This window comes from Egretta garzetta, unplaced genomic scaffold, assembly GCF_000687185.1.
Source record: "Egretta garzetta isolate BGI_Z169 unplaced genomic scaffold, ASM68718v1 scaffold108, whole genome shotgun sequence".
NCBI lineage: Eukaryota > Metazoa > Chordata > Aves > Pelecaniformes > Ardeidae > Egretta > Egretta garzetta.
This window is the reverse complement of record NW_009260614.1, coordinates 4,340,448-4,355,763: the sequence shown is the minus strand read 5'-3', so window position 1 is coordinate 4,355,763 and position 15,316 is coordinate 4,340,448. Positions and strand designations below refer to the sequence as shown.

The 15,316-nt window shown below is 46.1% G+C and overlaps 1 protein-coding gene across 2 annotated transcripts in view; it reads left to right on the top strand.

The window, feature by feature from the left end:
* The window catches only part of CLIP2 (CAP-Gly domain containing linker protein 2), a 103,798-nt gene that overhangs the window by 55,820 nt on the left and 32,662 nt on the right, over nt 1-15,316 (top strand). For both annotated transcript variants that reach the window (XM_035900638.1, XM_035900639.1), the window contains exon 4: nt 5,030-5,568. In XM_035900638.1, coding sequence (XP_035756531.1) covers nt 5,030-5,568 — 539 coding nt within the window. The remainder of the gene's footprint in view (nt 1-5,029; nt 5,569-15,316) is intronic.

The window sequence follows — 15,316 nt, the reverse complement described above, 5'->3', positions numbered from 1 at the left end:
AAGTGCTCTGTTCCTTCTCCTTCAACTTTCAGAGCTTACTTGAAGGGGAGTTTCTTGCTCATGTACTGTGCAAAGCTGTCTCTTCACCCCTTCCTACTGCAGATGTTTCCAAGAGCTGGGAGAGTCCATCCCCTGTTTGCAGACGTCCTTGCACTTCCAGGGATTTCTGACACGTGGCTTTCATTGACGCTGTAACAAGAGCCATGTGAACAGGCTGAAGGTTTGGTTAAAACCTTTTAACCTCTCCAGCTCTTGGCTGATAGGAATTTGTTTGGCTCCTCAAGTATTGGTGTCCTGTTGCTGTGGGGTACCCTGTCACTGTGGGCCCCTAAAACTGATGGGACAAGTTTGCAAAAAGGGCCCTAAGCACCAGGTTGTTGTTGTTATTAATGCATTGTGCGTGGGCTTTACAGAAGCTAAAAGGAAAATGGAGATTTAGAGTTGGATAAGATGTGCATTTAGTGGGTGCTGTGTATGACTTTGATTTACAAGTTGTTGTTCAGCCCTGAAAGCTGTGACCTACAGGAAGACCATTTAAACCGAAAAGAATGAGCCGGCTAATGAACACAATAGGGTTGGAAAGCCCAAGTGGAAGAGATCCTGCTTACTGCTTGTTGTTTCTTGGAGCCTGGTCCCAGTGACAGGGAGGGAGGAGTTGCTGTCGCAGTCCTGTCTAGCAAGCGAGGTTTGTGTTGGACAGAGCAGCAGAGGGAGATCCTCCTGGACCAAGGAGGAGAGAGCTTCCCCCGTTGCTGGCTTCCAGGTGAGCTGCTGAGTTAGATACTAATAATGATATTCAGAGAGCTCCTGTAGCTTCTTGATCAGCATCACCAGATAATGGCAGGGTTGGAGTAGGAAATACATTTTGTTGGCTTCATTTCTCTTGTGTAACTCTGTTCTCGACTTCCTATCTGAGACCTGTACCCTCGCTTTGCTTTTAGTGAGTTTCTTGGAACTTGTTGGTGTTTAACTGGGGAGTCTGACTAGAACAAGAAGATTCTTCTTCTCCAGAAACAGCAGATCCAAATGACACAGGCATAGACCAGCTCGGTAGGTGCCTGTAGGCTGAGGAATTCTGGGCATTTGGGTGGCTTTCCCCTAAGCTGTAAAAGCTGCTTGGAGAGCAGGTAACTCCAGATGTCAGGTCTTAGAGAGCAGTACCATCAGTTGATGTCTTGTTTGGGCTATCCTGAGATACTCCTGGGATCTAAGACAAGTTGCTCATCACTACCTTTTGCCTTCTGAAGGGCTGGTGACTAGATACCTGCCTGGGAGGATCGGAGATTAGTCTACTTGGACTACTCTGGATGTTTGGCCATCTAGTTAATGGGTCCATCAGACCTGAAGCTAAGAAGAATGGGTTTAGCTTGATCATGGTGACTCTTGGCTTCTCTGAAAACCTAGTGCCCAGAAGTCTGTTAGCTGCACTGTAGGAGAATTGGTGGCTTAGTTATTGTTTTATATGTGGGTTATGAAGGTCATGTAAAATACCAAGTTTCTACAGCATGGCCCTAATGAAGAAGAAGGTGAACCTTCTGGAAGTTCCTCACTTAAATCCTATATTTTTGAATCATTCAGTTCATGCTAAAGAATAATAATGCTTCTGCCTGCACTGCTCTGCTTGGAGCCTGTAATTAGGCTGTTTCCCTGAGATAGGGTAATTACCGTAGTTTGGCAGCCCTGCCTGTCAGACACCTAAAATGAATGGAGCATATAAAGTCCCATTAAAATTTTGGCTTTACAGGGAACACAATGCTACTCCAAGAGTCCAATGAAGCCCCCCCCCCCCCAATCCAAGTCAGTTTTTGAAGGTGTTTGCTCTTGCAGTGAAATACGGTGAGTCTAGACGTGGCTTTAAATCCTGCTGCCTTGTTTGTTCAGCCTCGGGTAGCCTTCCTGCCTTTCTTTGCTCGAGCTTCACTGCTGAAGGGTTTGCTTATCCCAGCCATGTTGCAGAGGTGTTTGTGAGAGCTAATGTAACCTGTATTTTGATCATTAACTAACAGCTCTAATAAAGACTGCTAGTGTGCTGAAACTCAGGCTCCAGTAGGACTAGAAAAACATCTTCGATCTTTTGTGAATACACAAATTTCTGCGCTTGTAGAGTTGAATTCAGCTATTCTGCTTGGCACATTGCACATGCCTGTCACAAACATGTCAGCAGCACAAGATCTGTGTGTTACAGCAGTCTGCCAAGCATGAAACCAGAATATAAGTTGTGTTTCTAATTTAATTTTTTCTCATACCCATGAAAGGAGAGATATACATATCACAGACGTTGTTGGTGATAACCCCCTATAGTCATCTCCGCTTACTAAACTGAAAGGCTCTTTTAAAAATGTAACTTGTTGGTTCCTAATCTAACTGCTTTACTGTCTTGTGCTATTAAGCATTGAAATTAAAATGGTGGTCTTATTTTCTGCTTATGATTGTCTTTATGGTTCACATGGATGGAGCCCTGTTTTCTCCCCCCCCCCCCTTTTTTATTTAAAGTCTTTTGTAAAGATTGAAAGCTCTAAGCATCCTTACAGTCTAATGTTTTTCAGTTTTTCAGGTGAAAGGATGTAATGCTATACCCCTAATGGAGCTCCTTTTGAGGTACTATCTTGTACAAGATTAAGAGTAACACGAGCTTGAAAGTCAGGCATTTGCCAAAAAAAAAATATTAATGAAGAACATGTGAGGCTGAGGAAGCTTACACAGCTGGGCCCAAATGCCAAGAGAAGGCAGCTCAGGGGCTACTGTGTGTCCCTTTCTCCCCAGGAGCTGGCTGATTGTCATGATTTAACCCCAGCTGGCAAATGAGCCCTGCACAGCCGCTCGCTCGTCCCCCAGTGGGTTGGGGAGAGAATCGGAAGGGTAAAAGTGAGAAAACTCATGGGTTGGGATAAGGACAGTTTAATAGTTGCTGGGAGCACTGTGGACTCGGTTGCTGCTAACCTTTTCGGTTGGGAATGGTATTTACGTTACTGTCCTTTCTGTGCCCATCACAGGATGGGCCTCTTGAACATGCCCCACATGTTGTGCTGTGCATGTCCTGTTCAGCTAACTTCCTCAGGAGCTGTTCCAGCTCCAGCCTGCTGAGCCTAGTGAGCAGGTTGGGGGTGATTCTGTTCATAAGAGGGGTTTGTATGATCCTGCCTTAACTGCTGCTCTGTCCTAGTTCAGATCAGCTTCAGACCAGGCAGAGGTAATGCTGGCTTCCAGGACCCACAAACCGGTGCAATTTTGCCACAGAGATTTGTCAAAGAGTGTTGACTCTGAAGTCTAATGAGAACCAAAGTGTCAATAATAATCCCTCTTAATGCAGCTGCTTTAGCAGAAACTGTAGGTTCTTTATATGAGCACTGGTACTCTTTTCTTTCTGCTGACATTAGACCTTTAGCAAAGCTTTGAAGTTTGAGAGCTTTTATGTTCTTCAGTCATTCTAGAAGCTGAGCCTGATCTGTCAGGCCTGTTACTTCTGAAAGAGCCGTAGAAACGGTGCAGGCAGAGCAATAGTGATGGCTGAGGCTGAACAAGTTTCACAGTTCATTTCAGATAAGCACTCCAGTTTGACTTGTCTTTGCAGCTGCTTAGACTTTCTCTGTCAGCCTTGTCTGGTACCAAATAAAAACTTCTTCCTGGGTGTGCTTTAGGCTTTTCTGGTTGGTGGCACCCAGAAATCTCAGCTTAAAGTTTGGCTGAAGAGTCTGAGTAGCTTTCAGTGAGCGCAGGATGTGTTGGGACTAAGTCTCATGCACACACACCCCGACACCAGCTGTGGAGGAGAAGCGTACTTGGGACCTCAGTGCTACCAAGAGCTGAGGATGACTGAAAGTCCACGGCATATGACTTGCTGGATCTTATTTTGCAAGCTTATTTCCTTATTCTCTTGTGTGGTTTCTTTTAGGGCTTTACTTAACCCCACCCCCCTTTAGCCTTCAGAGTGTTTTAATGAAGCCCATATGTCCTATTCTTTCGTTCCCCTGGGGCCTAGGCTGACAGCCCAAAGTTTGCAATAGGAGTTTGACACTGGGGTCAACAAGAGTGGGGTCACTGCTCACTCCTTTGCTCAGGTTGTCTTTGTGCCCCTTCAGACCCCCGTCACATTTGGCCAGTCCTGGGCGTGCTGGAGAGCGTGAGCAGGGCAGTGAATTTCCAGCATCACCTGCAATTTTCCTTCTCCCAGCACAGCAAAGCATGGCTGGATGCCTGGCTTGGGCTTGACGGACTGATCCCGAATGAGAGCATTCTTTATTGCAGGTTTTACTGAGTTCAGCGCACGGTGTGTCAGCCCTGGGAAGGCCATGCATGCAGGGGTTTGTAGATGCTTCCTGTTTATAGATAGGCTGTTTATATTGAACATACCCCAGGTGTCTGCTCGCTGCTGGGTTCTGCTCCAGCAAAGGGCATAGCAGCCACTGGGAAAAGTGAGTAATTTGCAAAGGCAACTGCGTGGTCCCACAGGAGCTATTAATGCCCTTGGTGGGACTCTCAGTGCTTGGACTAACTGTTTGCCTGTGCGCAGACATGTGGAGTTCTTATAGCACCAGGTACTAAAACATCAGTGCCTCGCTTTTTTTTTTTTTTTTCCTTCTTTTCTTCTTTTTTTTATTTTTGGATGAAAGGATGACTTTGCATCTTTCTTCAAAGCAGCAGTTCATTGGTCTCCTTTTGATCCTTAAGCACTTACCCCGAGTCCTGTCGCAGCACTGAGGGATATTTTGCATGGCAGCGCTAGTCTGAATAAGCTCAAAAGGACAGGAGTGGTGGTAAGTGGGTGTTACAAAGGGGGTGAAGGCACAGGGTTGGTTCTTTGTTGTGTGCAAGACCTGGAGAAACTGGGCGATTTCTGTGCAGATTGCTTTCCTGCCGAGGAAGATGTGTAAGTAACGGGGTCGCTCGGGTTTTAACCTTCACCTAGTGTAAACCTGCGACCTAAGTCGTAGTCCCAGATGTTTCCTTTTTGTAAATGCCCTTTCCTGGTATTTTGGCTGCCTTTTAGGATTTCTCCTCATACCAACACCTCTTTTCCCTTGATTCACAGGCTCACCATTACACAAGCAGGGTACCACCTCCACCGCCAGCGCCGAGAAGTCGGGTTCAAAGGTTGCCGAGGTGGGCGATGATTTCCTGGGAGACTTTGTGGTGGGCGAACGTGTCTGGGTAAATGGAGTGAAGCCAGGTGTGATCCAGTATCTTGGGGAGACGCAATTTGCTCCAGGCCAGTGGGCAGGGGTCGTTCTGGATGACCCAGTGGGTAAGAATGACGGCTCTGTCGGTGGAGTACGTTACTTTGAATGCCAGCCGCTGCAGGGGATTTTTACGCGACCGTCCAAGCTGACGCGGCAGCCAGTGGCCGAGGGCTCGGGGAGTGACGCCCCCTCCGTGGACTCCCTGACGGCTCAGAACTTGTCACTGCACTCGGGGACGGCCACGCCACCGCTCTCCACTCGCGTCATCCCCCTGCGGGAGAGCGTCCTGAACAGCGCCATGAAGACGGGCAACGAGTCTGGATCTAACCTCTCAGACAGTGGGTCTGTGAAAAAAGGGGAGAAGGACTTACGGCTTGGAGATCGTGTGCTGGTGAGTTGATTGCGGGGTCCCCCTAGAAAGGCAAAGGACAAGAATTTGTCCCCTCCCTATGTGCCCCTGGTCAGGTTCAGGACAAGACAAAAAGAGGACAGAGTTGGTGGTGAGGTGTGGGACAGAGCATGGTCTTGGAAGGGGGATGCTGGGACCAAGCAGGCATCGCACTTCTGCATTCACTGCTATTTTGGGATGCTATGTCTTCCAGATATGTCTCTCTCTCTTTTGCATTGATGCAAGACAACGTATTTCAGAGCGTTTCTTGTATTGGACAAGTCCTGAGCAGTAGAATGAAGTCAGAGAGACAGCAACTCAAACATGAGAAGGAAATAGAAGAAAAATCCTTGATATTATTCTCTAATCCAGTGATACTCTCCGTAATGGTCTGTATTGGGGCTTTTGAGGAATTTGCAACAGAGTGTCTTTATGCCTGTGGTTGTACATAATCTGCGAGTGTTTGCAAGAATCTCTCCTGGCTGGTCAGTCCCCTTCTGGTGCTTCAGTTTTTATATGTTGGATATGACACTAACTCCTTTCCTGTACAGAAAGGAACTCACAGTTATTTATATAAAAGGGCAGGACATTGGAAGAGATCAGTGTCCTGATGGATGGGTTCTCCACATCTGATTTCTGTTGTTGTTTTCATTATCTAGCATAGAGTGCCTGATGCCTTTAAGCCCAAATGCCACACTTGCACTAAGAATGGCTTACTGGAAGTTTGACATCAAGCTTGTCATTGTTTGTGTCCTAGCAAAGGAGGAGTGCTTTCAGGGGCGGTGGAGAAGGAAAAGAAAGATATCAAAGCATGTAAAGACTGAGTGTTGCTCTGCCGTTCTGTAAGAGAAGTTTAGTTTTGTTTAGTGGCTATGATACATACTGTCATATCAAATATTGGAAGAGTCAAGCACTGGAGCACAGATCTCCTGCAACTGTATCCCCAGTGATATCCGTGGATCTAAAATATAAAGGTGACCGACCGACAGCCATGGCAGAGTGTTAGTCTTTGCACGTCCTGGGCAATCTGGCTCCCATTTAGTTAGCCATGTAGAGTTTCCTTTTGGGGGCACCTGGTTCCAATACCAATAGTGGTAGTAGGGAAATGTAGACAGACTTGCCATCTGGTTAATGATGGGGAGTTCCACAGCCGATGTGAATCAGGAGTGTGTGCCGTGGGTTGGCAGAGGCAGTCTCAAATGTCTTGGAGAGTGGTTTTTTTCTGCTGACGATAGCAGCAACCCTGGGCAGGCTGAGGCTCAAGCTTCTGGAGTTGATTCCTTTGCTCTCTGCAGCCCCATGGGGACCCTGGGCAGCTGGGCCACGCTGGAGCAGCCCGAGGTGGCCTGGGAGCACCGAGCAGCTGTGGCAGGCCACACGTGTCTTCCAAGTCAAAACTTCACGTGGCACAATCTGCTCTGAGGATTTCAGGATCTGTTGTGTCCAAGTGTCAGGCATCTCTGGCATTACAAATACGCTTTCAAAGCTAGCAATGCACATGCACACTAAAACTGTTGGGTTGTCCAATAGTTTTAATTTTATTTAAATAAAATAGAAACAATTTAAAGTTGGTTCATTTTTGGAGGAGGAAAAGTGAAGAGGGGTTCTGCTTGTGCCCAGTGGATATGACCCTTAGTAAATCTAGCCTGAACATGTGGGCTTGTAGACCTAGCTTGTAGAGGTGAGACAGTTTTCTGTTCTCAGATTTTCCCCAAAATGTGCATTGCATTCTATATCACAGCAGGAGCTGACAGCTGCTCAGGGGTTTGTCACTTGTCTGTCATCTTCCTGACTTCACCACAGTCTGCTTTTCTTCCCTCCCCATCCCTACCATCAGCAAAGCTGCTGCTGCTGTTCCTGCTGGCCCCAGGGGCAGGGGAAGGTGGCAGAGACATTCTCTCGACACACACACTGATGCTGCCTGTTGGTGTGTTAAGGCAGCCACACATGGGGTAAAATGAACCTGGGGAATCTGTCCTCCTTTGATCAGTTTGTTTGCTCCCGTTTTCTCCTTTACCTGTTGCAGGGAGTAGGGAGAGTGCTCAGGTGAGAACTTCCCCTTTTAGGAGCAGCAGTCATAGAAGGTAAACTGCAAAATATAAAATCTGTGGTAAACTTGGCTCTGTTCTTTCTGAGCCAGCCAGGTGATGGAATAGTGTTCTCCAGACTTAATTGTTTAACCTCTCTCTCGTCCTGACTGTAAGCTCACCGAGGCAGGGTTGGCCCACCTAATACTCTGCTTACCTCGGTGGGGCCAGTGCAGATTGAGATTTCACCATACCCATGCAATACCAACTCTTAGCACCTCTCCCCTTGTTTTCTGTTGCATTGGTTTTGGGAGGGTTTGGGGGTGGGTTTAGTTGGGTTTTGTTTGCTTGATTTTAATGAAGGTGGCATCCTTAAAAGCCCTCCCTCCCTGCCTGCTAATTTATCCACCCCAGATGTTATAAGATAAAATTTGTGCTATGATTTGTTAGTGTAATAAATAGCTCCAAAAGAGCGAATCTGCAATGAGCTCAGCATCTCACTGGCTCTAGCAGGAGTGCTCAGCTTACGGAAACATCAGGAATTGTTTGCATGCAGTAGGAGAGGTCCAGGAAAAGAACAGATAATGACAACAAAAAGAAATAATTTGCCGTTACGGTTCAGTAACATGTGCTTGGCTTGGCAGATGGCTTTTTTTAGTAATGGAGATGTCAGCTAATCATGTTTGGTGTTTGAATATATAAACAATAATTCTGGGTTAACCTGAGTTGGCTCAGATTCCCTGAGTAAATCTTTGCTCTTGTCCTCTATGGATTGGTACAGTTTTAGTTGTCTTTATTACTCTTAGTCCGTGCTTTTCTGTAAGATTATCTTTTTATTTGAGAATGGCTTTTAGGCGGATGGGATCCTCCAAAGGCTTTTCAAGAGAGGGAGGACATGTGTTTTCTGTAACTGCTCCGTGGATGGAGCACGAGGTTGCAGGGGTCCCTTCCAGGTCTGTGAGACCGATACCTGGCTGCTTGGCATTCTGGTCATTTCCCACTAGTGGTTTTCTTTAACTTCATTAAACTCCATTATAGCTTGAAGATGTTTTTGCTTTTCAATGACTTTGTCCTGAGACCCTTTCTGACTCTGTACCAGTGGCGAAAAGTGACTTTTAGCTTTCCATTAGAAGCTTTCCATTAGAAGAATTAGATAATATTTGCCTTTGTCACTTTCTAACTCGGACTTTTTCCCAGAGATGTAAAAATCACATTAAAGAGATGAAAAATGCACCCTAATATTGTAGAACTCATCTCTTGAAGTCTGGCACATGAATGTGGAACAGTTAACCTTTGCTTTAGTAAGAATGGAGCTTCCCAAAGCATGATAGTGCTGGAGTGCTGCTGTTAATGTGCGGCTGGCTTGTTGCCTTCCTCCAGGGAAAGAAGGGATGGAAACAGAGCAATGGAGCAGTTGAGCATTTTCTGCTTGGAAGGAATCTCTGCTGTGTTTTTTGCCTAAGAAAATGTATTTTATATGCTTGTGGGGAGGCTTTCTCAGCAGCTGAACTTCTTCCACCCTAGATGTAGTTGCGTTCTTAAGGGTGGGAAGGAAGTGGCTGTTCTCTATGAGTCAATCTAAATAAAAAATAAAAATATTAAGAAAATCATCCTCTTCATAGAGGTATTCTGCCATTTAGCCGTCCTTCTGTCTAACTGGGATTCTACTCTTCAGTACTGAAATATAGTAATAAACAAGACTATTTGAGGGCCAGGTTCTGTCCCATTGACTCTATTGCTGTGGGGTGTTGCCCCAGAGACCCCTTGGATGGATTCTAGGTTTGTGATTTTGCTAGAACTTGTAGGTGGTCAAAAACAGAATAAGTGCTGGAACAGCAGAAGCAGCGATGGAGCAGGGCAATGGAATGGCACCTTAGCTGCCGGACAGGCAGGGCTGCCGTGGTGGGCTGGTTGGGCTGGTGGAAATAGACTCTGGGCTCCCCCTGAGCCTGTGATTTTAATCATTTTCTCTTCTGTACGCTGCAAAGTGGTTTTTGCCTGTGGTGTATTGCAACCTCTGGCTACTGGCAAATGATAGAAAATTCTCATGAATAAACTAATCACGTCTTTTTCTTTAGCATCCCCCTGGCATGCCCCCACCCCAACCCTGCTCTGCCAGCCTGAAGCTGCAGAAAGCCTTTAACCACCTGGGTGAAAAATCATTTCCATTAGAAGCTCCCCAGCGAGGAGAATTGCAGCCTAAGCCCTTCTCCTTGGGCAGAGACAACTACTTGCTCTGCTGCTGCCAGCTCGCTTTGAGCTATTTCTGTGCCTGAGGCTGAAGCCTTGCTGCTGCAAAGGCACATGAGGTGTTATGAAGGAAGGATTCATGCTCTTTATTTTCCTGGTTACCCATCAAAGCTCTCCCAGCTTGCTGCGGTCTTAGAGGTGCAGCAGTGGTCCTGTACGGGCTTTACAGACAAACAGTCACAAGACTTATTTGCTTATTGCAAACCAGGCAGTAAAGAAAGAAGGAACCTAATCTGTAGTTCTACCAAGGTAGTATTTTCAGGGAAGGTGTTTTTAGTATTTCATTGCCTGCTTTCAGCTCCATAAGCAGACCAGCAATTGCTGTGTTGTGACTGGGAGAGAGTGTAGCAGTACGGCAGAGCCCAAGACCTTGTGCAGGGAGCATGGGAATGATGGATCTCTGTCCCCATGGAGGTTTGTGGCAGGCAGTGGAGAAGTGCAGTGTTCCAGCTGTTTGCAGGATTCAAGAGACAGGAAAACGTCTAGGTCTCCTCATCCAAGTTCATTCCTCACCATACAAGATTGTTGCCGTTGTGTGGTGTGAAATACAGCGCGACTGGTGGTGTCACAGGAGCAAGTGTTCCCTGTCACTGCAATGAAACTAAGAGGAAATAAATAGCCCAGAGCCACTGCCCTGCCTGGCTGCCACATTAACCCTTTGAGGTTTTTTGTGCATGCACACGCCCTTCTAACCCTTGATTTGGGCTGATGCATGGGCCAGTCCTTGTCTTCTGTGTGCAATATCTGTCATTAAATTGGAGTTGTAAGTGGCCTGTGGTGGAGCAAACTGTATTGTTAACGTGGGCGGACTTTGTATCGGAGACAGCCTCAGGAGGGGATGCTGTAATTCTAGGCTTTCCTCTTGCACCACATCCCTAGAACATTATTTTCTCACTGGTGCCTGCAAGATAAATGTGCACAAATGTCTTGCATCGGCAGCGCTGTCAGACTCGTTCCTGTGCAGCGCTGGCTTGTGCTGTGCGGATGGGAAGGCATAAAGCTGAGTGGGAGGATTGTCTTATAATTCCTGGCTGTCCCTTTCTCCCCTCGCCCTAAAAGCCAGTTCTGGCATTCACAGATGATAGAGTGAGTGTCTGGCCAGATGTAACTGCTGATGGGCGGATGCTACCTGAAGTAAGTTGTATTTGCAGACAAACCTGACCACAAGCCCAATCTCCACCTTACCACTAGCTTGCTGAATGCTGTCCCTGGCTGTCAGCTGGGACACAGCCCCAGTAAGTGATGGCATGCGTTCCCCATAGGTATGCACATTTCCCCCCTTGTACTTACAGACCATTATTTCATTTGATCTGTAATGGCTGGACCCACGCCTCCACGCCACTGCAAAAAGCACCCCCTGTAAATCAAGTCTTACACAATAATCTTCTGCCATCAATGCTTGGAAGAGCTAAATTATGTGTGGTGGGAAAACACAGCTTCCGCCTCTCTCAGCTTGGGTGGAAATAAGCTCCTTGTCTGGGTGGATGAGTGCAGGGGGGGAAAAAAAACCCTTTTTTCCCCAAGGGAAAGGATGTTTACATGATGGGGATGGCCTGCAGCTACAGCTCAAAGTGGAGCAAGCAGCACTGGTCCAGTAGAGGTGAGCTCCCAATTTCTTGTTGGTGTCATCCAATAACAGTGTAGAGTAAGCTTATGTGCTTCACATTAAAAGTAGTTGAAGGTCCTCAGAGTAAAGAAAGTGTTCTTGTGTCTGCCCTTTCCCCACCATCCCCTTCCTTTCTCTCCCTACAGGCAAGCAGTAGAAGAGTTTCGTGGCTCCACCAGGACCCAGCTTGAGGCACGGGAGCCCTGCAGAGGAGGCATGTCGGTGTGCTGTATTTGGGTGCTTATCGTTCCCGCCTTGACCCTCCGGTCAGCAGCACTGTCTTGCAGAAATGCTTTGGAAAGCAGCTGAGAAAATAAATTTAGATGGGTAAATTAGAATTTTAAGCAGACAGCAGAGCATCATCTCCATGGTTTCTGCTTGGCTCAAGCAGGCATCTACAGCCCTTGCTGGCCCCTGAACTGTGCCTGATATGGCGGGGAACAGTCCCTGTTGGCCTGAATGACACTTATAATTTTATTTTTCTTTTCTCCCCGAGCAGTACTGGAGTGTATTGCAAGCCGTGCGTTGTCCCCAGGCCCTGGGTTGAGGACAGCTGTGAAGAGGTCCTTGCTGAGAGCGAGAAACTGCTGTGGGGCGAGCAGGGAGGACATAAGGGGAAAAGAGCAAACGCAGGCTGGAAGGAGGCTGACTTGCAGCAGCCAGATTGAGATATGGCCTGGTGCTAATTTGATAAATTGTTTAAATGATATATTAGCAGCTCTGTTGAAGACAGTGTCTGGAAGGATTAGCATCATTGTCTTTTCAGCCCTGGGATACTGGTCTGGATCCAATTTTGTCATTTTGATGAGAAAACCATAGTAAAACATGATGTCAGTGATACTACAGTTAGCAGGGAAGGCGCGTGGATGTCCTTCTATGAGTGCACATCGCTTTTCTGACTCACTCGGTTAGGACTCAGACCTGTTAAATATTCCTGGCTTCATTTTGTTGTGAAGGTCAAGCCCAAGGCTGTCTCTTGAGACTATTGGAGATTTTTCGTTGAGGAAAAGCCAGGTCACAAAGATGGCCTTTAGTCAAAGGCATGAAAAAGGCATTGGAGCTGAGGCAGAGAACTTCAGTCTGGAGCTGAACTTTCCAAGAGATCAGAGGTGTGTGGCTCTGAGGCTGCTTTTGGATCCGGCTGGAGAGGGTGGACCACCATGAGTTTGTTTAAAGTTGATCATAAGTGTTTTTACCTGAAGCAGAGAAACTTGGAACATTGATGCTGGTCAAAATACCCTCCAAACCAAAAAATCCTGTATCACTATGTCAATATTGTTTCCATTTTTTTGGAGCTTCAAGAAAGAGCTATTTTTAGCTGCTTTTTGGTTTGTTTAGGTTTGTGGTTTTTTTCCAAAACCAACTGTAACTAAGACCAATAACAGTTTGCATTTGGTAACATCCCATTCTCTTGGACATGAACTATCTCAATAATAGTTTTGGTAAGGTGACTATTAAAGGCTTTTCAGAAAAGCTTTGGGAGTTTTGTTCATTTTTGAACAAAGCTTGCCAACTATAAAAGCTGTGGCCTCTCTGAGCTGCCAGGGCATAGCTGAGCTTGCTGGCAGCCCTGTTAACGCTGTGCTGTCTTGTGCTTTAGCAAAGAGATGGGTTGCCCTGTCCAGTTTGTCTTTGCTTAACTCTGGACACTTGGCACGTTGAAGGTGTGGTTGTGGCTCTGATTAATGTGCCAGGCTGAGAGATGCAGACGAGTTTTCCGTAGAGAAAGTCATGACTCGGGGTGCCACTGATGCTAATGGCAGGCTGAGACGTTCATGGGAGGGAAATCCTCTGGTCTCTGATGGCAGTCGTGTTAGTGCAGCAGGAGCCATCCACGCTGGGCTGTCTTTCACACCGGGATTGTGGAGCACGGTATCAAAGCTAGGTGTGGGCAGAGGGGGCGGCTGTGAGCCACCACGAGTTATGCTATGCCATTGCTAACCTCCCTGGCTTTCACAAGCTGCCTTTTATCCTCCTTCTGAGGTGATACCTCTGATTTATTGAAGGGTCTGACAGAAACAAACGCTTCTGTTTTGATGAGGCTGTTCTGTGCGTTGATACGACCTGCCAGCTGGCTTTTTCCAAAACACATTATGTATTTTAGCAGCATTAGCAGATTATCAGGGCTGAATAAATCCGCATGTCTGAGTCGGATGAATTTTCTAGGCTCTCCATCCATAAGAGTTTCTGTGTGCCTGCCAAAAGATGGGAAGCTCAACAAGAGGGTCGGGCGCTGGCATGCGAGTGTGACAGCCTGATAGTGGCTTCCGACTGTACTGCCAGCCCTGTCGGGATGCAGGGAGCCCAGGCTGTCAGAGAGCAGATGTGTCTGTTCTGGCTTGGGGGAGAAGATAATGCTGTATGGCGAGGGCGTATCTTATAGAAAAAATGGCAGAATAATTAATGTTTGAAAGAAGAAAAAAAAATACGTTGCTTTGGAAGCAGAGGATCTGTTTGGAAGCAGAGGATTGCCATTGGGGGGGTGTCAGACCTGATCTGTGCTTAGTATCTTCACTACTGTATGGTTTTTGGGTAGGAACATGACCTGCTCTTACTGTGCGGTTTTGGCATTGGCATAATTAGCTAAGGTGTGTATTAAGTCAATAGGGCTAGTTATTTTCTTTCCTGTTTAGAAACAGCTTTCTCAAAATAAGTAATATCTATGGGCACGTAACTGTGTGGTCCTATTGTTTGTGTGGCCCAGAATAGCACAGGAAGAGTCACGCTGATGGAGGGAGCCATCAGGTTTTTAAGGTGTTTACATGAGGTCGGGATCGTGTAGCTTGCTAAAGGAAATGCGGCTCACTATCTGTAATTAAAACTCAATAAAAACAAAATTCAGGGAGCTTAACGGCAATGGTAAGTTCCTATAAATGACATTAAGATGAATTATACCTATATTGAGTTCAACTTGCAGCTAAAGAAGTGTATTAGAATGGCATTAAATCATTGCATTAATATTAAGAGGCTAAATCGGTATAATGCAAATAAATCAAAAAGGGGACTGCTGTTTGACTGTGAGTGATAGGTAAAGAATTTTACTGTACCTGTTCAAATCTGTAACTTGCCAAGTACCCAGTGCTGAAACTGAATTTTTACTCCTGGATGCAGTGTAGGACCAGAAAACTTTCTTGTGATACTTTTCCTGCTGGCAAATATTTTCCTCCTTCCTATAGCAAAGAGAAAAACATCAGCAAAGGTTTTTCCATAAGCAGCACTCTGAATCCCTAGGGAGAGAAATTACAGAAGACTTAACTCGAGCTGCGTGCTGCAGCGTAGCCTCCCAGGATTTGAGGTAGGGCCCAGACTTCAGAGCTGTGTTCTCTAGTCCATTCAGGTGCAGTTAATTTTAGGCTGGGAAAACCCTTTCTCCTTTGCATAAGCAATTTTCAGAAATTTTAGGGATTCAGAATTAGTAATTCTGTAACATCCCTACCCCAGAATACACAAAGCTGGAGATTTCTGTGTTTGACTATCACTGTCTTCTGTAGGAGAATATGACTGTTGATAGCTGTTTATGTAAAATTTAATATTAAGAAAATTAAATAACTGCAAGTCATTCAAGATAAAGCTGCGAATTTAATTTTAAACTTATTTTTTAAGCTTTCTTGCTTGAACCTAGACTTCAGCAGAGATAGGCTAAAAAAGGTTTAAATCATATGCTGCTTTACCTCAAGTACGAACCTTTAGAGCCACCCTCCTACTTCTCCATCTTTCTTTTCTCAGCACAAGTGTCTACGTAGGAGCTTCTCGTGCAAAGGCAGAGGCAGCTGCTCCTCAGTGAAATGCACTCTCATAGCAGTGATCAAAACACAGCTTCATACATTCCTGACTTATGCTCTCCTAGAGTCTACTCAGCACTCTGAAA